At 41.5% G+C, this 25,145-nt stretch overlaps 1 protein-coding gene across 2 annotated transcripts in view; it reads left to right on the plus strand.

Annotated features, from left to right (window-relative positions):
• Nucleotides 1–25,145, plus strand: part of LOC124032168 (plexin-A2-like) — a 582,788-nt gene that overhangs the window by 431,551 nt on the left and 126,092 nt on the right. The window contains exons 15-18 of one of the 2 annotated variants that reach the window (XM_046344332.1): nucleotides 2,145–2,281; nucleotides 4,297–4,464; nucleotides 21,289–21,382; nucleotides 23,431–23,716. In XM_046344332.1, the coding sequence (XP_046200288.1) occupies nucleotides 2,145–2,281; nucleotides 4,297–4,464; nucleotides 21,289–21,382; nucleotides 23,431–23,628 (597 nt within the window). In that variant the 3' untranslated portion in view covers nucleotides 23,629–23,716. Of the gene's footprint in view, nucleotides 1–2,144; nucleotides 2,282–4,296; nucleotides 4,465–21,288; nucleotides 21,383–23,430; nucleotides 23,717–25,145 lie in introns of those variants that run through there. The other variant, XM_046344331.1, reaches the window with a different exon arrangement.

Genomic DNA, 25,145 nt, shown 5'->3' on the forward strand with positions numbered 1-25,145 from the left:
TGATTGTTGAAATACTGCATTGTAACGGCGTTCGTCTGTTGAAGAAAGAGAGTCGGACCGAAATGCAGCGTGTTGGTTACTCATGACTTTAATGAAATGAATCGCGGTACATGAAATAACTGAATACTAAATACAAAAACAACAGAACGGAACGTGAAACTTATTACAGCCTATCTGGTGAAAACAACACAGAGACAGGAACAAACACCCACGAAATACAAAGCGAAACTATGGCTCCCTAAATACGGTTCCCAATCAGAGACAACGAGGATCACCTGACTCTGATTGAGAACAGCCTCAGGCAACCAAGCCTATACAACACCCCTAATAGCCGCGATCCCAAATACTACAAACCCCAATACGAAAACAACATATAAACCCATGTCACACCCTGGCCTACCCAAACATATAACAAAAACACAAAATACAATGACCAAGGCGTGACATGCATAGCCTAGTGATTGTTGAAATACTGCATAGCCTAGTGGTTGTTGAAATACTGCATAGCCTAATGATTGTTGAAATACTGCATAGCCTAGTGATTGTTGAAATACTGCATAGCCTAGTGATTGTTGAAATACTGCATAGCCAAGTGATTGTTGAAATACTGCATAGCCTAATGATTGTTGAAATACTGCATAGCCTAGTGATTGTTGAAATACTGCATAGCCTAATGATTGTTGAAATACTGCATAGCCTAATGATTGTTGAAATACTGCATAGCCTAGTGATTGTTGAAATACTGCATAGCCTAGTGATTGTTGAAATACTGCATAGCCTAGTGATTGTTGAAATACTGCATAGCCTAATGATTGTTGAAATACTGCATAGCCTAATGATTGTTGAAATACTACATAGCCTAGTGATTGTTGAAATACTGCATAGCCTAATGATTGCCACAGAAGTTCCCAGGGAAATCAGCAGTTAATAAATGGATAATAGGTGTTGATAATAGAATAAATGGGGAGAAAGCAGCTATGCTCCACACCTGTATCTCACCCATACTAAAGCTAGCCTGCAGCTAACTGATAATCAACACTCCCATTCACACACTCCCAATTAGCTACCCCTTAACAATTAACAACGGCTAGTAATTACTTGCACTGTTTCCAGAGAGTACCGCTTTAGCCTGTCCAATGAATTGTACAGCACTGGGCCAGGAACAGTGTGTGACGTTTGTGTGTGTGTACTGACACTTTTGTCACCCATAATTCATGTTGCCGCTCAGGTAGTACTGACATCATCGCAGCACTGTTTGTGTGTGTGGGTACTACAGTACTATACCTGCAATTCCCTAATATTACAGCACTGTGAAAGAAAATTACACATAGCAAAAGCTCTCTTCAATTTTGTAGACAACAAATCACGGTCCCACGTGGCCGCCTGTTTTACAAAGCTATACAGACAGGAAGTATGACGAAGAACAGTGGAAATGGAGTGTGTGTTTTGCATCTTTGTCTGTCTGTGCGTGTGTGTGTGTGTGTGTGTGTGTGTGTGTGTGTGTGTGTGTGTGTGTGTGTGTGTGTGTGTGTGTGTGTGTGTGTGTGTGTGTGTGTGTGTGTGTGTGTGTGTGTGTGTGTGTGTGTGTGTGTGTGTGTGTGTGTGTGTGTGTGTGTGTGTGTCAGAGTCGGTACTCTGTTTTATCAGTGTGTTTTAGGTTACCATTCTAGCAGGCTGTCTGTGTGGATGTTTTCTGTCTGTCTGTGTGGATGTTTTCTGTCTGTCTGTGTGGATGTTTTCTGTCTGTCTGTGTGCTCTCTGATGACAGGCAGGCAGACAGGGCCGGGCTCCTGTTAAAACTAGTTATTTTCAGACTGCCTTTTAAACGGTTCGGTGGGATACAAACTCAACAATGTCGAACACAGTAACACAACACAAGATGAGTGGGATCTCGGAGGGACTAAAAGCTCCCGGTTTTATTTTTGCTTCCTCTTTACATGGGTTCGTAGTGCAGAGTTTGGGCATACCTCAGTTGAAATCTGTTATTTGCTGCTGTGGCTCTGTGTAGAGTAGACAATAATGTATGAAGGACAGGAGGTGTGACAGATTAATACATTACAGTGACAGAGAAATGGTTCTCTTTCTCACTTGTCGCTCATCGCTCTCCCTCGCGCTCTCTCTCTCCTTCCCTCCCCCTCCTCTAGATGCCGTCGGTACAGGGCCTGTCCCCCACCAGAGGGCCTGAGTCAGGGGGCAGCAAGGTATCCATCATGGGGGAGAACCTTGGCGCTGGCAGCAGTGTCACAGTCCTCTTTGGGAACCAAACGTGCGAGTTCTACGGGTAAGAGGGAGACCCACCTCGCCCCCTCAGACTGGTTCATTTGTGGTAGTTTAATACATGCTGTTAATACTCTCCTCTGATCTCTCCTGTCATGTTTTCAACAATTATGACTTTCTCAGATAAATATCAATGATCTAACTTTTGCTGTCTTATCCAGTTGGATCTTTTTCTAAGTGAGAGCCCCCTACATTTACATTTCATGTTAAGATAGCTAGGTGAATCTAGAAGAAAAAGAAACGCACACCTTTTTAGGCGAGGTGCTGGCATCTGAGCTCCTAGAGTGTGCGGCTCTCTTTTATTTTATTTTCTAATCAGATAGCTAGGTGAGACAACCACACATCACAGTCCAGTAGTAGCAAGTTGGGACATCTTGTCTTTTATTTTCTAATAAGATAGCTAGGTGAGACAACCACACATCACAGTCCAGTAGTAGCAAGTTGGGACATCTTTTATTTTCTAATAAGATAGCTAGGTGAGACAACCTCACATCACAGTCCAGTAGTAGCAAGTTGGGACATCTTTTATTTTCTAATAAGATAGCTAGGTGAGACAACCACACATCACAGTCCAGTAGTAGAAAGTTGGGACATCTTTTATTTTATTTTCTAATAAGATAGCTAGGTGAGACAACCACACATCACAGTCCAGTAGTAGCAAGTTGGGACATCTTTTATTTTCTAATAAGATAGCTAGGTGAGACAACCACACATCACAGTCCAGTAGTAGCAAGTTGGGACATCTTTTATTTCAGCTCATGAAACATGGGACCAACACTTTACATGTCCCGTTTATATAGATTTTTTAGTATATACATGTATGTACAGCTTAATAAGGTTTGATGACCCACTGCATCAAACCTCAATAATAATAACCTCCAGACGTCCTTGTGCACCCAGCCTGGGATTTTCCTTCCTTTTTCTTTCACCCTTTTTCTTAGATTCAGTTCTCTCTTTCTCTCTCCCACCCTTCCTCTCGCTACCTGTTTTTTCCTGCTCTACCTCTCTCCATCCCTCCCTCCCACCCTCTCCTATCTCTCCCTACCTCTCTCCATCCCTCCCTCCCACCCTCTCCTATCTCTCCCTACCTCTCTCCATCCCTCCCTCCCACCCTCTCCTATCTCTCCCCACCTCTCTCCATCCCTCCCACCCTCTCCTATCTCTCCCTACCTCTCTCCATCCCTCCCACCCTCTCCTATCTCTCCCTACCTCTCTCCATCCCTCCCTCCCACCCTCTCCTATCTCTCCCTACCTCTGTCCATCCCTCCCTCCCACCCTCTCCTATCTCTCCCTACCTCTCTCCATCCCTCCCACCCTCTCATATCTCTCTCTACCTCTCTCCATCCCTCCCACCCACCCTCTCCTATGTCTCCCTACCTCTCTCCATCCCTCCCACCCACCCTCTCCTCTCTCCATACCTCTCTCCATCCCTCCCACCCTCTCCTATCTCTCCCTACCTCTCTCCATCCCTCCCACCCTCTCCTATCTCTCCCTACATCTCTCCATCCCTCCCACGCTCTCCTATCTCTCCCTACCTCTCTCCATCCCTCCCACCCTCTCCTATCTCTCCTTACCTCTCTCCATCCCTCCCACCCTCTCCTATCTCTCCCTACCTCTCTCCATCCCTCCCACCCTCTCCTATCTCTCCCTACCTCTCTCCATCGCTCCCACCCTCTCCTATCTCTCCCTTTCCTTTCCGATATGTATTTGAAGCGGTGCAGTGGAACAGAAAGGAGTAGGTTTCATTGTAACACTGTAAGATTGAGGAGTCAAGGCAGCTTTAATGAGATCTGGGCTAATTACTAGCCATGTTTTCTCCACTGTGATTCTGACCGCGGAGAGAGAGGGGAGGATGAGAGAAGAGGAGGATGGAGGGTGGCTGATGAACAGAGCTAGTTTCAGGGGGTGAGCAGGTAGTGCAGGGATCCATGGGATGGAGAAAGAATGACTAAAGAAGAGACGCAGACATTGACGGTATGTGGTTGTGTGTGCGTGTGTGTGCGTGCGTGTTCCCTGCAGGCGGACCATGACAGAGATCGTGTGTTACTCTGCTCCCTCCCTGACTGGGGTGGGTTCGGTCCAGATCAGTGTGAGTGTGGACCGGGCCCAGGTCAAGGAGAGCCTGAGCTTTGATTACATTGAGGACCCCACCGTCCAGCGCATTGAGCCAGAGTGGAGCATCGCCAGGTAACACCACCCCCCTAAACATGAGGGTACACAACCACTTGACCATGTCCCCAGTCCCTCATAGTCAGACCCCATCATCAAACGCAACACTGAAAATTAGTTATTTTTCTTCTAGCATTAGCTGTAGATACCAGTAGTTGTGTTAGTGTCTATAGTTGTGCTAGTGTCTATAGTTGTGTTAGTGTCTATAGTTGTGGTAGTGAGTGTCTATAGTTGTGTTAGTGTCTATAGTTGTGGTAGTGAGTGTCTATAGTTGTGTTAGTGTCTATAGTTGTGGTAGTGAGTGTCTATAGTTGTGTTAGTGTCTATAGTTGTGTTAGTGTCTATAGTTGTGGTAGTGAGTGTCTATAGTTGTGTTAGTGAGTGTCTATAGTTGTGGGTATAGTTGTGGTAGTGAGTGTCTATAGTTGTGGGTATAGTTGTGGTAGTGAGTGTCTATAGTTGTGGTAGTGAGTGTCTATAGTTGTGGTAGTGAGTGTCTATAGTTGTGTTAGTGAGTGTCTATAGTTGTGTTAGTGTCTATAGTTGTGTTAGTGAGTGTCTATAGTTGTGTTAGTGTCTATAGTTGTGTTAGTGAGTGTCTATAGTTGTGTTAGTGTCTATAGTTGTGTTAGTGAGTGTCTATAGTTGTGTTAGTGTCTATAGTTGTGTTAGTGTCTATAGTTGTGTTAGTGTCTATAGTTGTGTTAGTGAGTGTCTATAGTTGTGTTAGTGTCTATAGTTGTGTTAGTGAGTGTCTATAGTTGTGTTAGTGTCTATAGTTGTGTTAGTGTCTATAGTTGTGTTAGTGTCTATAGTTGGGTTAGTGTCTATAGTTGTGTTAGTGTCTATAGTTGTGTTAGTGTCTACAGTTGTGCTAGTGTCTATAGTTGTGTTAGTGTCTATAGTTGTGTTAGTGTCTATAGTTGTGTTAGTGTCTATAGTTGTGTTAGTGAGTGTCTATAGTTGTGTTAGTGAGTGTCTATAGTTGTGTTAGTGAGTGTCTATAGTTGTGTTAGTGTCTATAGTTGTGTTAGTGTCTATAGTTGTGGTAGTGAGTGTCTATAGTTGTGGTAGCGAGTGTCTATAATTGTGGGTATAGTTGTGTTAGTGTCTATAGTTGTGTTAGTGTCTATAGTTGTGTTAGTGTCTATAGTTGTGTTAGTGTCTATAGTTGTGTTAGTGTCTATAGTTGTGTTAGTGTCTATAGTTGTGGTAGTGAGTGTCTATAGTTGTGGTAGTGAGTGTCTATAGTTGTGGGTATAGTTGTGTTATTGTCTATAGTTGTGTTAGTGTCTATAGTTGTGTTAGTGTCTATAGTTGTGTTAGTGTCTATAGTTGTGTTAGTGTCTATAGTTGTGGTAGTGAGTGTCTATAGTTGTGGTAGTGAGTGTCTATAGTTGTGGGTATAGTTGTGTTAGTGTCTATAGTTGTGTTAGTGTCTATAGTTGTGTTAGTGTCTATAGTTGTGGTAGTGAGTGTCTATAGTTGTGGTAGTGAGTGTCTATAGTTGTGGTAGTGAGTGTCTATAGTTGTGGTAGTGAGTGTCTATAGTTGTGGTAGTGAGTGTCTATAGTTGTGGGTATAGTTGTGTTAGTGTCTATAGTTGTGTTAGTGTCTATAGTTGTGTTAGTGTCTATAGTTGTGTTAGTGTCTATAGTTGTGGTAGTGAGTGTCTATAGTTGTGGTAGTGAGTGTCTATAGTTGTGGGTATAGTTGTGTTAATGTCTATACTTGTGTTAGTGTCTATAGTTGTGTTAGTGTCTATAGTTGTGGTAGTGAGTGTCTATAGTTGTGGGTATAGTTGTGTTAGTGTCTATAGTTGTGTTAGTGTCTATAGTTGTGTTAGTGTCTATAGTTGTGTTAGTGTCTATAGTTGTGGTAGTGAGTGTCTATAGTTGTGGGTATAGTTGTGTTAGTGTCTATAGTTGTGTTAGTGTCTATAGTTGTGTTAGTGTCTACAGTTGTGCTAGTGTCTATAGTTGTGTTAGTGTCTATAGTTGTGTTAGTGTCTATAGTTGTGTTAGTGTCTATAGTTGTGTTAGTGAGTGTCTATAGTTGTGTTAGTGAGTGTCTATAGTTGTGTTAGTGTCTATAGTTGTGTTAGTGTCTATAGTTGTGGTAGTGAGTGTCTATAGTTGTGGTAGCGAGTGTCTATAATTGTGGGTATAGTTGTGTTAGTGTCTATAGTTGTGTTAGTGTCTATAGTTGTGTTAGTGTCTATAGTTGTGTTAGTGTCTATAGTTGTGGTAGTGAGTGTCTATAGTTGTGGTAGTGAGTGTCTATAGTTGTGGGTATAGTTGTGTTAGTGTCTATAGTTGTGTTAGTGTCTATAGTTGTGTTAGTGTCTATAGTTGTGTTAGTGTCTATAGTTGTGTTAGTGTCTATAGTTGTGTTAGTGTCTATAGTTGTGGTAGTGAGTGTCTATAGTTGTGGTAGTGAGTGTCTATAGTTGTGGGTATAGTTGTGTTAGTGTCTATAGTTGTGTTAGTGTCTATAGTTGTGTTAGTGTCTATAGTTGTGGTAGTGAGTGTCTATAGTTGTGGTAGTGAGTGTCTATAGTTGTGGTAGTGAGTGTCTATAGTTGTGGTAGTGAGTGTCTATAGTTGTGGGTATAGTTGTGTTAGTGTCTATAGTTGTGTTAGTGTCTATAGTTGTGTTAGTGTCTATAGTTGTGGTAGTGAGTGTCTATAGTTGTGGTAGTGAGTGTCTATAGTTGTGGGTATAGTTGTGTTAATGTCTATACTTGTGTTAGTGTCTATAGTTGTGTTAGTGTCTATAGTTGTGGTAGTGAGTGTCTATAGTTGTGGGTATAGTTGTGTTAGTGTCTATAGTTGTGTTAGTGTCTATAGTTGTGTTAGTGTCTATAGTTGTGTTAGTGTCTATAGTTGTGTTAGTGTCTATAGTTGTGGTAGTGAGTGTCTATAGTTGTGGGTATAGTTGTGTTAGTGTCTATAGTTGTGTTAGTGTCTCTAGTTGTGGTAGTGAGTGTCTATAGTTGTGGTAGTGAGTGTCTATAGTTGTGGGTATAGTTGTGTTAGTGTCTATAGTTGTGTTAGTGTCTATAGTTGTATTAGTGTCTATAGTTGTGGTAGTGAGTGTCTATAGTTGTGGTAGTGAGTGTCTATAGTTGTGGGTATAGTTGTGTTAGTGTCTATAGTTGTGTTAGTGTCTATAGTTGTGTTAGTGTCTATAGTTGTGTTAGTGTCTATAGTTGTGGTAGTGTCTATAGTTGTGTTAGTGTCTATAGTTGTGGGTATAGTTGTGTTAGTGTCTATAGTTGTGTTAGTGTCTATAGTTGTGGTAGTGAGTGTCTATAGTTGTGGTAGTGAGTGTCTATAGTTGTGGTAGTGAGTGTCTATAGTTGTGGTAGTGAGTGTCTATAGTTGTGGTAGTGAGTGTCTATAGTTGTGGTAGTGATTGTCTATAGTTGTGTTAGTGAGTGTCTATAGTTGTGTTAGTGAGTGTCTATAGTTGTGTTAGTGAGTGTCTATAGTTGTGGTAGTGAGTGTCTGTAGTTGTGGTAGTGATTGTCTATAGTTGTGTTAGTGAGTGTCTATAGTTGTGGTAGTGATTGTCTATAGTTGTGTTAGTGAGTGTCTATAGTTGTGGTAGTGAGTGTCTGTAGTTGTGGTAGTGATTGTCTATAGTTGTGTTAGTGAGTGTCTATAGTTGTGGTAGTGATTGTCTATAGTTGTGGTAGTGATTGTCTATAGTTGTGTTAGTGATTGTCTATAGTTGTGTTAGTGATTGTCTATAGTTGTGTTAGTGAGTGTCTATAGTTGTGTTAGTGAGTGTCTATAGTTGTGTTAGTGTCTATAGTTGTGTTCGTGTCTATAGTTGTGGTAGTGAGTGTCTATAGTTGTGGTAGTGAGTGTCTATAGTTGTGGTAGTGTCTATAGTTGTGGTAGTGAGTGTCTATAGTTGTGTTAGTGAGTGTCTATAGTTGTGTTAGTGAGTGTCTATAGTTGTGGTAGTGAGTGTCTATAGTTGTGGTAGTGTCCATAGTTGTGGTAGTGAGTGTCTATAGTTGTGGTAGTGAGTGTCTATAGTTGTGGTAGTGAGTGTCTATAGTTGTGGTAGTGAGTGTCTATAGTTGTGGTAGTGAGTGTCTATAGTTGTGGGTATAGTTGTGTTAGTGAGTGTCTATATTTGTGGTAGTGAGTGTCTATAGTTGTGGTAGTGAGTGTCTATAGTTGTGGTAGTGATAGTTGTGGTAGTAGTTGTTGTGTAGTGAGTGTCTATAGTTGTGGTAGTGAGTGTCTATAGTTGTGTTAGTGAGTGTCTATAGTTGTGGTAGTGAGTGTCTATAGTTGTGGTAGTGTCTATAGTTGTGGTAGTGAGTGTCTATAGTTGTGTTAGTGAGTGTCTATAGTTGTGTTAGTGAGTGTCTATAGTTGTGTTAGTGAGTGTCTATAGTTGTGGTAGTGAGTGTCTGTAGTTGTGGTAGTGATTGTCTATAGTTGTGTTAGTGAGTGTCTATAGTTGTGGTAGTGAGTGTCTATAGTTGTGTTAGTGAGTGTCTATAGTTGTGGTAGTGAGTGTCTGTAGTTGTGGTAGTGATTGTCTATAGTTGTGTTAGTGAGTGTCTATAGTTGTGGTAGTGAGTGTCTATAGTTGTGGTAGTGATTGTCTATAGTTGTGGTAGTGATTGTCTATAGTTGTGTTAGTGATTGTCTATAGTTGTGTTAGTGATTGTCTATAGTTGTGTTAGTGAGTGTCTATAGTTGTGGTAGTGAGTGTCTATAGTTGTGGTAGTGTCTATAGTTGTGGTAGTGAGTGTCTATAGTTGTGTTAGTGAGTGTCTATAGTTGTGTTAGTGAGTGTCTATAGTTGTGTTAGTGAGTGTCTATAGTTGTGGTAGTGAGTGTCTATAGTTGTGGTAGTGAGTGTCTATAGTTGTGGTAGTGAGTGTCTATAGTTGTGTTAGTGAGTGTCTATAGTTGTGTTTGTCTATAGTTGTGGTAGTGAGTGTCTAGTTGTGTTAGTAGTTGTGTGTAGTGAGTGTCTATAGTTGTGGTAGTGAGTGTCTATAGTTGTGTTAGTGAGTGTCTATAGTTGTGTAGTGAGTGTCTATAGTTGTGTTAGTGAGTGTCTATAGTTGTGGTAGTGAGTGTCTATAGTTGTGGTGTCTAGTGTCTATAGTTGTGGTAGTAGTGTCTATAGTTGTGGTAGTGTCTATAGTTGTGGTAGTGAGTGTCTATAGTTGTGTTAGTGAGTGTCTATAGTTGTGTTAGTGAGTGTCTATAGTTGTGTTAGTGAGTGTCTATAGTTGTGGTAGTGAGTGTCTGTAGTTGTGGTGAGTGTCTATAGTTGTGGTAGTGAGTGTCTATAGTTGTGGTAGTGATTGTCTATAGTTGTGTTAGTGAGTGTCTATAGTTGTGTTAGTGAGTGTCTATAGTTGTGTTAGTGAGTGTCTATAGTTGTGTGTAGTTGTGTTAGTGTCTATAGTTGTGGTAGTGATTGTCTATAGTTGTGTTAGTGAGTGTCTATAGTTGTGGTAGTGAGTGTCTATAGTGTGTAGTGAGTGTCTATAGTTGTGGTAGTGAGTGTCTATAGTTGTGTTGAGTGTCTATAGTTGTGGTAGTGAGTGTCTATAGTTGTGTTAGTGAGTGTCTATAGTTGTGTTAGTGAGTGTCTATAGTTGTGTTAGTGAGTGTCTATAGTTGTGTTAGTGAGTGTCTAGTAGTGTCTATAGTTGTGGTAGTGAGTGTCTATAGTTGTGGTAGTGAGTGTCTATAGTTGTGGTAGTGTCTATAGTGTCTATAGTTGTGGTAGTGAGTGTCTATAGTTGTGGTAGTGAGTGTCTATAGTTGTGGTAGTGTCTATAGTTGTGGTAGTGAGTGTCTATAGTTGTGTTAGTGAGTGTCTATAGTTGTGGTAGTGAGTGTCTATAGTTGTGGTAGTGAGTGTCTAGTGTTGTGGTAGTGAGTGTCTATAGTTGTGTAGTGAGTGTCTATAGTTGTGGTAGTGAGTGTCTATAGTTGTGGTAGTGAGTGTCTATAGTTGTGGTAGTGAGTGTCTATAGTTGTGGGTATAGTTGTGGTAGTGAGTGTCTATAGTTGTGGTAGTGAGTGTCTATAGTTGTGGTAGTGAGTGTCTATAGTTGTGGTAGTGAGTGTCTATAGTTGTGGTAGTGAGTGTCTATAGTTGTGGTAGTGAGTGTCTATAGTTGTGGGTATAGTTGTGGTAGTGTCTATAGTTGTGGTAGTGAGTGTCTATAGTTGTGGTAGTGAGTGTCTATAGTTGTGGTAGTGAGTATCTATAGTTGTGGTAGTGAGTGTCTATAGTTGTGGGTATAGTTGTGTTAGTGAGTGTCTATAGTTGTGGTAGTGAGTGTCTATAGTTGTGGGTATAGTTGTCTATAGTTGTGGTAGTGAGTGTCTATAGTTGTGGTAGTGAGTGTCTATAGTTGTGGGTATAGTTGTGTTAGTGAGTGTCTATAGTTGTGGTAGTGAGTATCTATAGTTGTGGTAGTGAGTGTCTATAGTTGTGGGTATAGTTGTGTTAGTGAGTGTCTATAGTTGTGGTAGTGAGTATCTATAGTTGTGGTAGTGAGTGTCTATAGTTGTGGGTATAGTTGTGGTAGTGAGTGTCTATAGTTGTGGTAGTGAGTGTCTATAGTTGTGGTAGTGAGTGTCTATAGTTGTGGGTATAGTTGTGTTAGTGAGTGTCTATAGTTGTGGTAGTGAGTATCTATAGTTGTGGTAGTGAGTGTCTATAGTTGTGGTAGTGAGTATCTATAGTTGTGTTAGTGAGTGTCTATAGTTGTGGTAGTGAGTGTCTATAGTTGTGGTAGTGAGTATCTATAGTTGTGGTAGTGAGTATCTATAGTTGTGGTAGTGAGTGTCTATAGTTGTGGTAGTGAGTGTCTATAGTTGTGGGTATAGTTGTGTTAGTGAGTATCTATAGTTGTGGGTATAGTTGTGTTAGTGAGTGTCTATAGTTGTGGGTATAGTTGTGTTAGTGAGTGTCTATAGTTGTGGTAGTGAGTATCTATAGTTGTGGTAGTGAGTGTCTATAGTTGTGGGTATAGTTGTGGTAGTGAGTGTCTATAGTTGTGGTAGTGAGTGTCTATAGTTGTGGTAGTGAGTGTCTATAGTTGTGGGTATAGTTGTGTTAGTGAGTATCTATAGTTGTGTTAGTGAGTGTCTATAGTTGTGGTAGTGAGTATCTATAGTTGTGGTAGTGAGTATCTATAGTTGTGGTAGTGAGTATCTATAGTTGTGGTAGTGAGTATCTATAGTTGTGGTAGTGAGTATCTATAGTTGTGTTAGTGAGTGTCTATAGTTGTGTTAGTGAGTGTCTATAGTTGTGGTAGTGAGTATCTATAGTTGTGGTAGTGAGTATCTATAGTTGTGGTAGTGAGTGTCTATAGTTGTGGTAGTGAGTGTCTATAGTTGTGGGTATAGTTGTGTTAGTGAGTATCTATAGTTGTGGTAGTGAGTGTCTATAGTTGTGTTAGTGTCTATAGTTGTGGTAGTGAGTATCTATAGTTGTGGTAGTGAGTGTCTATAGTTGTGTTAGTGAGTGTCTATAGTTGTGGGTATAGTTGTGGTAGTGAGTGTCTATAGTTGTGTTAGTGTCTATAGTTGTGTTAGTGTCTATAGTTGTGGTAGTGAGTGTCTATAGTTGTGGTAGTGAGTGTCTATAGTTGTGGGTATAGTTGTGTTAGTGTCTATAGTTGTGTTAGTGTCTATAGTTGTGTTAGTGTCTATAGTTGTGTTAGTGTCTATAGTTGTGTTAGTGTCTATAGTTGTGTTAGTGTCTATAGTTGTGTTAGTGTCTATAGTTGTGTTAGTGTCTATAGTTGTGGTTGTGTCTATAGTTGTGGTAGTGTCTATAGTTGTGTTAGTGTCTATAGTTGTGGGTATAGTTGTGTTAGTGTCTATAGTTGTGTTAGTGTCTATAGTTGTGTTAGTGTCTATAGTTGTGGTAGTGTCTATAGTTGTGTTAGTGTCTATAGTTGTGGGTATAGTTGTGTTAGTGTCTATAGTTGTGTTAGTGTCTATAGTTGTGGTAGTGAGTAGTTGTGGTAGTGAGTGTCTATAGTTGTGGTAGTGAGTGTCTATAGTTGTGGTAGTGAGTGTCTATAGTTGTGAGGTATAGTTGTGAGTGTCTATAGTTGTGGTAGTGAGTGTCTATAGTTGTGTTAGTGATAGTGTCTATATAGTTGTGTTAGTGTCTATAGTTGTGGTAGTGAGTGTCTATAGTTGTGGTAGTGAGTGTCTATAGTTGTCTATAGTTGTGTTAGTGAGTGTCTATAGTTGTGTTAGTGATTATAGTTGTGTTAGTGAGTGTCTATAGTTGTGTTAGTGAGTGTCTGTAGTTGTGGTAGTGATTGTCTATAGTTGTGTTAGTGAGTGTCTATAGTTGTGGAAGTGATTGTCTATAGTTGTGTTAGTGAGTGTCTATAGTTGTGTTAGTGATTATAGTTGTGTTAGTGAGTGTCTATAGTTGTGTTAGTGAGTGTCTGTAGTTGTGGTAGTGATTGTCTATAGTTGTGTTAGTGAGTGTCTATAGTTGTGGTAGTGAGTGTCTGTAGTTGTGGTAGTGATTGTCTATAGTTGTGTTAGTGAGTGTCTATAGTTGTGGTAGTGATTGTCTATAGTTGTGTTAGTGTGTTTGTCTATAGTTGTGTTAGTGATTGTCTATAGTTGTGTTAGTGAGTGTCTATAGTTGTGTGAGTAGTGAGTGTCTATAGTTGTGTTAGTGAGTGTCTATAGTTGTGTTAGTGAGTGTCTATAGTTGTGTTAGAGTGTCTATAGTTGTGTTAGTGAGTGTTGTGTTAGTGTCTATAGTTGTGTTAGTGTCTATAGTTGTGTAGTGAGTGTCTATAGTTGTGGTAGTGAGTGTCTATAGTTGTGGTAGTGAGTGTCTATAGTTGTGGTAGTGAGTGTCTATAGTTGTGGTAGTGAGTGTCTATAGTTGTGGTAGTGATTGTCTATAGTTGTGGTGTCTATAGTTGTGGTATTGTCTATAGTTGTGGTAGTGAGTGTCTATAGTTGTGGTAGTGAGTGTCTATAGTTGTGGGTATAGTTGTGTTAGTGAGTGTCTATAGTTGTGTTAGTGAGTGTCTATAGTTGTGGTAGTGAGTGTCTATAGTTGTGGTAGTGAGTGTCTATAGTTGTGGTAGTGAGTGTCTATAGTTGTGGTAGTGAGTGTCTATAGTTGTGGTAGTGAGTGTCTATAGTTGTGTTAGTGAGTATAGTTGTGGTAGTGATTGTCTATAGTTGTGTTAGTGAGTGTCTATAGTTGTGGTAGTGAGTGAGTTGTCTGTAGGTTGTGGTAGTGATTGTCTATAGTTGTGTTAGTGAGTGTCTATAGTTGTGGTAGTGAGTGTCTATAGTTGTGGTAGTGAGTGTCTATAGTTGTGTTAGTGAGTGTCTATAGTTGTGTTGAGTGTCTATAGTTGTCTATAGTTGTGTTAGTGATTGTTGTGGTAGTGATTGTCTATAGTTGTGTTAGTGAGTGTCTATAGTTGTGGTAGTGAGTGTCTATAGTTGTGTTGAGTGTCTATAGTTGTGTTAGTGAGTGTCTATAGTTGTGGTAGTGAGTGTCTATAGTTGTGTTAGTGAGTGTCTATAGTTGTGGTGAGTGTCTATAGTTGTGTTAGTGATCTATAGTTGTGTTAGTGAGTGTCTATAGTTGTGGTAGTGAGTGTCTATAGTTGTGGTAGTGAGTCTATAGTTGTGGTAGTGAGTGTCTATAGTTGTGGTAGTGAGTGTCTATAGTTGTGGTAGTGAGTGTCTATAGTTGTGGTAGTGAGTGTCTATAGTTGTGTAGTGAGTGTCTATAGTTGTGGTAGTGAGTGTCTATAGTTGTGGTAGTGAGTCTATAGTTGTGGTAGTGAGTGTCTATAGTTGTGGTAGTGAGTGTCTATAGTTGTGGTAGTGAGTGTCTATAGTTGTGGGTATAGTTGTGTGTGTGTCTATAGTTGTGGTAGTGAGTCTATAGTTGTGGTAGTGAGTGTCTATAGTTGTGGTAGTGAGTGTCTATAGTAGTGAGTGTCTATAGTTGTGGTAGTGAGTGTCTATAGTTGTGGTATAGTTGTGTAGTAGTGTCTAGTTGTCTATAGTTGTGGTAGTGAGTGTCTATAGTTGTGGTAGTGAGTGTCTATAGTTGTGGTAGTGAGTGTCTATAGTTGTGGTAGTGAGTGTCTATAGTTGTGGTAGTGAGTGTCTATAGTTGTGGTAGTGAGTGTCTATAGTTGTGGTAGTGAGTGTCTATAGTTGTGGTAGTGAGTGTCTATAGTTGTGGGTATAGTTGTGTTAGTGAGTGTCTATAGTTGTGGTAGTGAGTGTCTATAGTTGTGGTAGTGAGTGTCTATAGTTGTGGGTATAGTTGTGGTAGTGAGTATCTATAGTTGTGGTAGTGAGTATCTATAGTTGTGTTAGTGTCTATAGTTGTGGTAGTGAGTATCTATAGTTGTGGTAGTGAGTGTCTATAGTTGTGTTAGTGAGTATCTATAGTTGTGGGTATAGTTGTGGTAGTGAGTGTCTATAGTTGTGTTAGTGAGTGTCTATAGTTGTGGTAGTGAGTGTCTATAGTTGTGTTAGTGTCTATAGTTGTGGTGTCTATAGTTGTGTATCTATAGTTGTGGTAGTGAGTGTCTATAGTTGTGTTAGTGAGTGTCTATAGTTGTGGGTATAGTTGTGGTAGTGAGTATCTATAGTTGTGGGTATAGTTGTGGTAGTGAGTGTCTATAGTTGTGGTAGTGAGTGTCTATAGTTGTGTTAGTGAGTGTCTATAGTTGTGGTAGTGAGTGTCTATAGTTGTGGGTATAGTTGTGGTAGTGAGTGTCTATAGTTGTGGGTATAGTTGTGGTAGTGAGTATCTATAGTTGTGGGTATAGTTGTGGTAGTGAGTGTCTATAGTTGTGGTAGTGAGTGTCTATAGTTGTGTTAGTGAGTGTCTATAGTTGTGGTAGTGAGTGTCTATAGTTGTGGGTATAGTTGTGGTAGTGAGTGTCTATAGTTGTGGGTATAGTTGTGTTAGTGAGTGTCTATAGTTGTGTTAGTGAGTGTCTATAGTTGTGGGTATAGTTGTGGTATTCAGTGTCTATAGTTGTGGTAGTGAGTGTCTATAGTTGTGGTAGTGAGTGTCTATAGTTGTGGGTATAGTTGTGGTATTCAGTGTCTATAGTTGTGGTAGTGAGTGTCTATAGTTGTGGGTATAGTTGTGGTAGTGAGTGTCTATAGTTGTGGTAGTGAGTGTCTATAGTTGTGGTAGTGAGTGTCTATAGTTGTGGGTATAGTTGTGGTAGTGAGTGTCTATAGTTGTGGTAGTGAGTGTCTATAGTTGTGGTAGTGAGTATCTATAGTTGTGTTAGAGAGTGTCTATAGTTGTGTTAGTGAGTGTCTATAGTTGTGGTAGTGAGTATCTATAGTTGTGTTAGTGAGTGTCTATAGTTGTGGTAGTGAGTGTCTATAGTTGTGGTAGTGAGTGTCTATAGTTGTGGGTATAGTTGTGGTAGTGAGTGTCTATAGTTGTGGTAGTGAGTGTCTATAGTTGTGGGTATAGTTGTGGTAGTGAGTATCTATAGTTGTGGTAGTGAGTATCTATAGTTGTGGTAGTGAGTGTCTATAGTTGTGGGTATAGTTGTGTTAGTGAGTATCTATAGTTGTGGTAGTGAGTATCTATAGTTGTGGTAGTGAGTGTCTATAGTTGTGGGTATAGTTGTGGTAGTGAGTGTCTATAGTTGTGTTAGTGAGTGTCTATAGTTGTGTTAGTGAGTGTCTATAGTTGTGGGTATAGTTGTGGTAGTGAGTGTCTATAGTTGTGGGTATAGTTGTGGTAGTGAGTGTCTATAGTTGTGGGTATAGTTGTGTTAGTGAGTATCTATAGTTGTGGTAGTGAGTATCTATAGTTGTGGTAGTGAGTGTCTATAGTTGTGGGTATAGTTGTGTTAGTGAGTGTCTATAGTTGTGGTAGTGAGTATCTATAGTTGTGGTAGTGAGTGTCTATAGTTGTGGTAGTGAGTGTCTATAGTTGTGGTAGTGAGTATCTATAGTTGTGGTAGTGAGTGTCTATAGTTGTGGGTATAGTTGTGTTAGTGAGTGTCTATAGTTGTGGTAGTGAGTGTCTATAGTTGTGGTAGTGAGTGTCTATAGTTGTGGTAGTGAGTGTCTATAGTTGTGGGTATAGTTGTGTTAGTGAGTGTCTATAGTTGTGGTAGTGAGTGTCTATAGTTGTGGTAGTGAGTGTCTATAGTTGTGGGTATAGTTGTGGTAGTGAGTATCTATAGTTGTGGTAGTGAGTATCTATAGTTGTGTTAGTGTCTATAGTTGTGGTAGTGAGTATCTATAGTTGTGGTAGTGAGTGTCTATAGTTGTGTTAGTGAGTATCTATAGTTGTGGGTATAGTTGTGGTAGTGAGTGTCTATAGTTGTGGTAGTGAGTGTCTATAGTTGTGTTAGTGTCTATAGTTGGGGTAGTGAGTATCTATAGTTGTGGTAGTGAGTGTCTATAGTTGTGTTAGTGAGTGTCTATAGTTGTGGGTATAGTTGTGGTAGTGAGTATCTATAGTTGTGGGTATAGTTGTGGTAGTGAGTGTCTATAGTTGTGGTAGTGAGTGTCTATAGTTGTGTTAGTGAGTGTCTATAGTTGTGGTAGTGAGTGTCTATAGTTGTGGGTATAGTTGTGGTAGTGAGTGTCTATAGTTGTGGGTATAGTTGTGGTAGTGAGTATCTATAGTTGTGGGTATAGTTGTTGTGTAGTGAGTGTCTATAGTTGTGGTAGTGAGTGTCTATAGTTGTGTTAGTGAGTGTCTATAGTTGTCTATAGTTGTGGTAGTGAGTGTCTATAGTTGTGAGGTATAGTTGTGGTAGTGAGTGTCTATAGTTGTGGTAGTGAGTGTCTATAGTTGTGGGTATAGTTGTGGTAGTCAGTGTCTATAGTTGTGGTAGTGAGTGTCTATAGTTGTGGGTATAGTTGTGGTAGTGAGTGTCTATAGTTGTGGTAGTGAGTGTCTATAGTTGTGGTAGTGAGTGTCTATAGTTGTGGGTATAGTTGTGGTAGTGAGTGTCTATAGTTGTGGTAGTGAGTGTCTATAGTTGTGGTAGTGAGTATCTATAGTTGTGTTAGAGAGTGTCTATAGTTGTGTTAGTGAGTGTCTATAGTTGTGGTAGTGAGTATCTATAGTTGTGTTAGTGAGTGTCTATAGTTGTGGTAGTGAGTGTCTATAGTTGTGGTAGTGAGTGTCTATAGTTGTGGGTATAGTTGTGGTAGTGAGTGTCTATAGTTGTGGTAGTGAGTGTCTATAGTTGTGGGTATAGTTGTGGTAGTGAGTATCTATAGTTGTGGTAGTGAGTATCTATAGTTGTGGTAGTGAGTGTCTATAGTTGTGGGTATAGTTGTGTTAGTGAGTATCTATAGTTGTGGTAGTGAGTATCTATAGTTGTGGTAGTGAGTGTCTATAGTTGTGGGTATAGTTGTGGTAGTGAGTGTCTATAGTTGTGTTAGTGAGTGTCTATAGTTGTGTTAGTGAGTGTCTATAGTTGTGGGTATAGTTGTGGTAGTGAGTGTCTATAGTTGTGGGTATAGTTGTGGTAGTGAGTGTCTAAAGTTGTGGGTATAGTTGTGGTAGTGAGTGTCTATAGTTGTGGTAGTGAGTGTCTATAGTTGTGGGTATAGTTGTGGTAGTGAGTATCTATAGTTGTGGTAGTGAGTATCTATAGTTGTGGTAGTGAGTGTCTATAGTTGTGTTAGTGAGTATCTATAGTTGTGGTAGTGAGTATCTATAGTTGTGGTAGTGAGTATCTATAGTTGTGGTAGTGAGTATCTATAGTTGTGGTAGTGAGTGTCTATAGTTGTGGTAGTGAGTGTCTATAGTTGTGGTAGTGAGTATCTATAGTTGTGGTAGTGAGTATCTATAGTTGTGGTAGTGAGTGTCTATAGTTGTGGGTATAGTTGTGTTAGTGAGTATCTATAGTTGTGGTAGTGAGTATCTATAGTTGTGGTAGTGAGTGTCTATAGTTGTGGTAGTGAGTGTCTATAGTTGTGGTAGTGAGTGTCTATAGTTGTGGGTATAGTTGTGTTAGTGAGTATCTATAGTTGTGGTAGTGAGTATCTATAGTTGTGGTAGTGAGTATCTATAGTTGTGGTAGTGAGTGTCTATAGTTGTGGTAGTGAGTATCTATAGTTGTGGTAGTGAGTGTCTATAGTTGTGGTAGTGATTATCTATAGTTGTGGTAGTGAGTATCTATAGTTGTGGTAGTGAGTATCTATAGTTGTGGTAGTGAGTATCTATAGTTGTGGTAGTGAGTGTCTATAGTTGTGGTAGTGAGTATCTATAGTTGTGGTAGTGAGTATCTATAGTTGTGGTAGTGAGTATCTATAGTTGTGGTAGTGAGTATCTATAGTTGTGGTAGTGAGTATCTATAGTTGTGGTAGTGAGTATCTATAGTTGTGGTAGTGAGTGTCTATAGTTGTGGGTATAGTTGTGGTAGTGAGTGTCTATAGTTGTGGTAGTGAGTGTCTATAGTTGTGTTAGTGAGTGTCTATAGTTGTGGTAGTGAGTGTCTATAGTTGTGGGTATAGTTGTGGTAGTGAGTGTCTATAGTTGTGGGTATAGTTGTGGTAGTGAGTGTCTATAGTTGTGGGTATAGTTGTGGTAGTGAGTGTCTATAGTTGTGTTAGTGAGTGTCTATAGTTGTGGTAGTGAGTGTCTATAGTTGTGTTAGTGAGTGTCTATAGTTGTGGTAGTGAGTGTCTATAGTTGTGGGTATAGTTGTGGTAGTGAGTGTCTATAGTTGTGGGTATAGTTGTGGTAGTGAGTGTCTATAGTTGTGGGTATAGTTGTGGTAGTGAGTGTCTATAGTTGTGGTAGTGAGTGTCTATAGTTGTGTTAGTGAGTGTCTATAGTTGTGGTAGTGAGTGTCTATAGTTGTGGGTATAGTTGTGGTAGTGAGTGTCTATAGTTGTGGGTATAGTTGTGGTAGTGAGTGTCTATAGTTGTGGGTATAGTTGTGGTAGTGAGTGTCTATAGTTGTGTTAGTGAGTGTCTATAGTTGTGGTAGTGAGTGTCTATAGTTGTGGTAGTGAGTGTCTATAGTTGTGGTAGTGAGTGTCTATAGTTGTGTTTGTGAGTGTCTATAGTTGTGGTAGTGAGTATCTATAGTTGTGGTAGTGAGTGTCTATAGTTGTGGTAGTGAGTGTCTATAGTTGTGGGTATACTTGTGTTAGTGAGTGTCTATAGTTGTGGTAGTGAGTATCTATAGTTGTGGTAGTGAGTGTCTATAGTTGTGGGTATAGTTGTGTTAGTGAGTGTCTATAGTTGTGGTAGTGAGTATCTATAGTTGTGTTAGTGAGTGTCTATAGTTGTGTTAGTGAGTGTCTATAGTTGTGGGTATAGTTGTGTTAGTGAGTGTCTATAGTTGTGGTAGTGAGTATCTATAGTTGTGGTAGTGAGTGTCTATAGTTGTGGTAGTGAGTGTCTATAGTTGTGGTAGTGAGTATCTATAGTTGTGGTAGTGAGTGTCTATAGTTGTGGGTATAGTTGTGTTAGTGAGTGTCTATAGTTGTGGTAGTGAGTGTCTATAGTTGTGGGTATAGTTGTGTTAGTGAGTGTCTATAGTTGTGGTAGTGAGTGTCTATAGTTGTGGTAGTGAGTGTCTATAGTTGTGGTAGTGAGTATCTATAGTTGTGTTAGTGAGTGTCTATAGTTGTGGTAGTGAGTGTCTATAGTTGTGGTAGTGAGTGTCTATGGTTGTGGGTATAGTTGTGTTAGTGAGTGTCTATAGTTGTGGTAGTGAGTGTCTATAGTTTTGGGTATAGTTGTGGTAGTGAGTGTCTATAGTTGTGGTAGTGAGTGTCTATAGTTGTGGTAGTGAGTGTCTATAGTTGTGGGTATAGTTGTGTTAGTGAGTGTCTATAGTTGTGGTAGTGAGTGTCTATAGTTGTGGGTATAGTTGTGTTAGTGAGTATCTATAGTTGTGGTAGTGAGTATCTATAGTTGTGGTAGTGAGTGTCTATAGTTGTGGGTATAGTTGTGGTAGTGACCGGCAATGTTAGTAATGGTAGTGCATTGCTGCAGCATATCCCAGGTAGACAGAGTTCGTAATTAAAGAGAGGGATGATGAGGGGTCCAAGTGTGCAGCAGATATCAGCCGAGGTGGAGTTTATCTGGAAGAGTAGAGAGCAGCAGGTCTTCTCTATCTCCACTGAGAAACAGACAGAGAGAAGAGATGTGGGACGGAGCTTTGTTTAGTCAAACTTGTTCTTTCTTTTCTGAAACGAGAGCACCACCCCATGCCTCAGCCCAGGAGAAAGGAGGTAGAGGAGTGTAGCACAGCGTAGTGTAGGGCCGTAGTCGACAGGCAGGCAGGCCTGATCTAAATGCTGATCTAGATGCTGATCTAAATGTTGATCTAGATGCTGATCCCCAGATGCTGATCTAGATGCTAATCTAGTGCTCCCAGCCCAGTCACCTTACAGTCCTCAGTGTTACTTCGGTATTTCAGCAACCACTATAACAGTCCCAATCTCTATAACAGGCCAAACAGCTGTAGGGAAGGCCCCTGCTCCGGCACCTGCCCTGTCTCCACTGTCTGTCTGTCTGTGTTTGTTTTAGCCAAGCCGGACTTGTTTGTGTTGTGTATTATCCATTGAGCCACGTAGCTACGACCCCCTCAAACTTGAGCCTGCCAGATCTACTTAAGTTCTGTTAAAATCCTCTTTAATCATTTACTTACCTCAAAAACCTATTATCTTCTGAAAACACTTTTAAAAAAATCTGAGGTAAAAACTTTCGACAAAGGCTTGTGCAGACAGGACGTTTTGGAGAGAAAGTGTTGTAGTGCGGTGTGTTGTTTGTTTGTAAAACTCTTCTGTGTGTGTGAAACAGCGGCCACACTCCTCTGATGGTGACAGGAACTAATCTGGATGTGGTTCAGGAGCCTAGGATACGCGTCAAGTACGGAGGCCATGAGTCTGTCAACGTGAGTAGTACAACACACACACACACACTCACATTGATGATGTGGAGGATGACTGAGTCATTCAAATGCTTGTCCTGCTAACCCCCAACCTCCCCACAAACCATATTTCAAATCTCCCTTAATGCTCTAGCTAGTCTCTAAATGGAGCAGATGGAGAGGGGTTCCCATGCAGTATTTAATTAGAGTTTTAACACAATCAGGCTCCAGTCTGTCAGGGCCTCAGCTCTATACAGTCCTGCTCTAACCTGCTTAGCCTTGTTGTTATGGTTTGAGACTTAGGAGCAGGTTGGAGGGTGGATGGCTGGTGGGTTTGAGGGTAGGAGCGTGGGGGGCTGGCGGGCAGGGGTGAGAGGGTTGGAGGGCATGGGAAGGGTTGGATGGTGGTGGGTTTGAGGGTAGGAGCGTGGGGGGCTGGCGGGCAGGGGTGAGAGGGTTGGAGGGCATGGGAAGGGTTGGATGGTGGTGGGTTTGAGGGTAGGAGCGTGGGGGGCTGGGGGGCTGGCGGGCAGGGCTGAGAGGGTTGGAGGGCATGGGAAGGGTTGGATGGTGGTGGGTTTGAGGGTAGGAGCGCGGGGGGCTGGCGGGCAGGGGTGAGAGGGTTGGAGGGCATGGGAAGGGTTGGTTGGTGGTGGGTTTGGAAGGCTGGGGAAGACCGGGGGCTGTTCTGTTCCTAGTGGGTTCTAATGGAAGATTAAGTGCTGTCAAAAGGCTTTGTTCAGCATAAAGAGCCCCTCTCTGTATAATCAAGGCCGGGCAGGCGGGGGAATCGTTACAAATTGCATTTATGCTCTAGTCCTCTGGGTACATGTTTAATTAAGGGAATGGTATTTTCCCAACGCTGTGGTCGGGTGGGTGGGTGGTCAGGGTGAAGGTGGGGAGGGCAGAGTAGAGGGAGGGAGGGAAAACAGGTATTGTGGAACAAGTGCTTCATGCCTGGAAATGCAGTGTATCATAAAGACATTTATAGTACCAACTCAAACACAGCACAACCTTTAGGCAGATGCTGTACAGTCACAGAAATGATACATGCATACAACACCACCATCATGACCACGTTCTCGAGTATCTCTTTAATGGTCTCGTTATATAATGACTTCTGTCTCACACCTCACTAGAATCTTGATTTTTGGGTCTCAGAGAATCTTTATAGAGAATCTCTGAACATATTTGTTCCAAAGTAGTGTCTCCATACCTTCTGCATCCACAACCCTCCCCCACTCGGACAGACTAGTTCACATAAGTGGTTCTGAGGGGCCTGTGTTTCTTTATGATTGCTTCAGTACCCAACATCAGAACTGTGCTCTAGGTTAGGGACATTTTTTCTTGACCGCAAGAAGCCCAAACATATAATACTTGACAAACAATAATTTTAAACCTTGCTTACATTTGTATATGATCACATCTCTATTATGTGTAGAAATACTTAGTAAAATTGTAAATCACTTGGAGCTGATTTGCTGGTATTTTTACAGTATTTTATGTCCAACAGTAACAAAAAATAATATATATATATTTTGTTGGTCAGAAAACTTGGAGGGCCAAATAAAATCACCTGCGTGCCAAATTCAGCCCACGAGCCGCCAGTTTGCAAACCCTTCCCTAGGCTTTTGTTCTACTACATGTCTTCATGTATGGACAGTTTCTCCATAAGACCCTTTTATATGAAGAAACCCAGAAGAAACACAGTCATTTTGGATCTAATGAAAGACAGACTCACTGCTTTATTCACACGAAAAGAACTGGCTCAGATCAGTAAGAATTCTTGTAAGCCTCTGAGCTGAAATAGGATTTGACTTGTGTGTGGGTGCTGTCTGCTGTGTCACTCAGGTGAAAGCAGAAAGCTTTGAACGCTCAGCGGCGTTCTCCTTTAAAGTGCAGTCTCACTTCGCCACACACACATACAGAGTGCCTCTCACAGACACTCGGCTCCTCTTTGATTTCCTTGCTCCAGAAGGAGGAGAAGAGAAGAAGCCGCTGTGTGAATTTTTATTAACTGCCTAGGTTACAATTATGGATCTCTTCATCCCTTCCTCTCGTCTTTGTCACAGGGGAAAGGCAAACAGCGCAGCAGCAGCCGTGCAATCAGGGCCCAGCCCAGAGCGGGCCTGTCAACTCAGCCTTCAAAGTGTCATCTGCCTCCCACTAAATTGCCTCTCAATCTCCCTCCCTCCCCCTTCCCTCTTGTCTCCTGCACAAGATTCTTCACAAAGAAGAAGGCACAGAAAGGGAGACACTGTTTTTCGTGACACGCTCTATACCTGTCACCGGTTCACAACTGAAACATTAATCATTGGCTCTGATTAAAGCAAAAGGTGTATTTTTCCTCTCACAGAACCTAATTTTCTCCTATCTTCTCTTAAAGAATTTCCTCTGCCACATGCTGGCCCATTAAGATGTCTGATGTGATGTCATAATGAAATAGATACAGTAGGGCCTGCTTCCCAAAGTGCACTAGTATGGGTCCTAGTCAAAAGTAGTTCACTATATAGGCAAATAGGGTGCCATTTGGGACGCAGACTTGATTGTCAGAAGTGGAAACAATCAGCAGCATTTTGAGCTGATTAAAAGAGAGAGACATATACATCTCTAGGTCTATAGAGCAGTATAGCACCTACAGTCCTTATGCAATCAGACAGCTCTCTTTAGAACTTTGTCCTCCTAGGAAATGGTACATCACCCCCAAGAGGCATACGCTGAGTGTACAAAATATGTCATGAATTGCTGTTACGTATGCCTCTTGGAGGAGGGAACGCAACACCCTGCTACACTCAACACCCCATGGAGTGAAAGAGGTATGTGATTGTAGGTGCGGGTAAGGGTGACCAGAGGCAGAGAATATTACCGTTTACAGGGAATTTACTTCCTTAACACATTAAGGTGGGGAGAAGGGTCTGGACGGAACCCAAGCAAAGAAAGTAAAAGTTAGACCCCTCTCCTACCTTACCTGCCTACCCTCTACCTACCTACCTGCCTACCCACCTACCTACCCTACCTACCTACCTACCTACCCTACCTACCTTCTACCTGCCTACCCTCTACCTACCTGCCTACCCTCTACCTACCTGCCTACCTACCCTCTACCTACCTACCCACCTACCCTCTACCTACCTGCCTACCCTCTACCTACCTGCCTACCCTCTACCTACCTGCCTACCCACTACCTACCTGCCTACCCACTACCTACCTGCCTACCTGCCTACCCTCTACCTACCTGCCTACCCTCTACCTACATGCCTACCCTCTACCTACCTGCCTACCCTCTACCTACCTGCCTACCCTCTACCTACCTGCCTACCCTCTACCTACCTGCCTACCCTCTACCTACCTGCCTACCCTCTACCTACCCTCTACCTACATGCCTACCCTCTACCTACATGCCTACCCTCTACCTACATGCCTACCCTCTACCTACCTGCCTACCCTCTACCTACCTGCCTACCCTCTACCTACCTGCCTACCCTCTACCTACCTACCTGCCTACCCGCCTACCCACCTACCTGCCTACCCACCTACCCACCTACCCGCCCACCTACCTACCTACCTGCCTACTACCTACCTCCTACCTACCTACCTACCTACCTACCTACCTACCTACCTACCTACCTTCTACCTTCTACCTACCTACCTACTACCTACCTACCCTTTTAGCACCCTAACCAAAATACAGGTGGGGTCCGCCCAGGTCTTAACTAGCGTGCATAGACAGTAAATACTACGGGTTATGTATGCCCGCAGGCCTCTTGCCTAAGCACTCCCAAGATGC

Source organism: Oncorhynchus gorbuscha, linkage group LG03 (genome assembly GCF_021184085.1).
Source record: "Oncorhynchus gorbuscha isolate QuinsamMale2020 ecotype Even-year linkage group LG03, OgorEven_v1.0, whole genome shotgun sequence".
Taxonomy (NCBI): domain Eukaryota; kingdom Metazoa; phylum Chordata; class Actinopteri; order Salmoniformes; family Salmonidae; genus Oncorhynchus; species Oncorhynchus gorbuscha.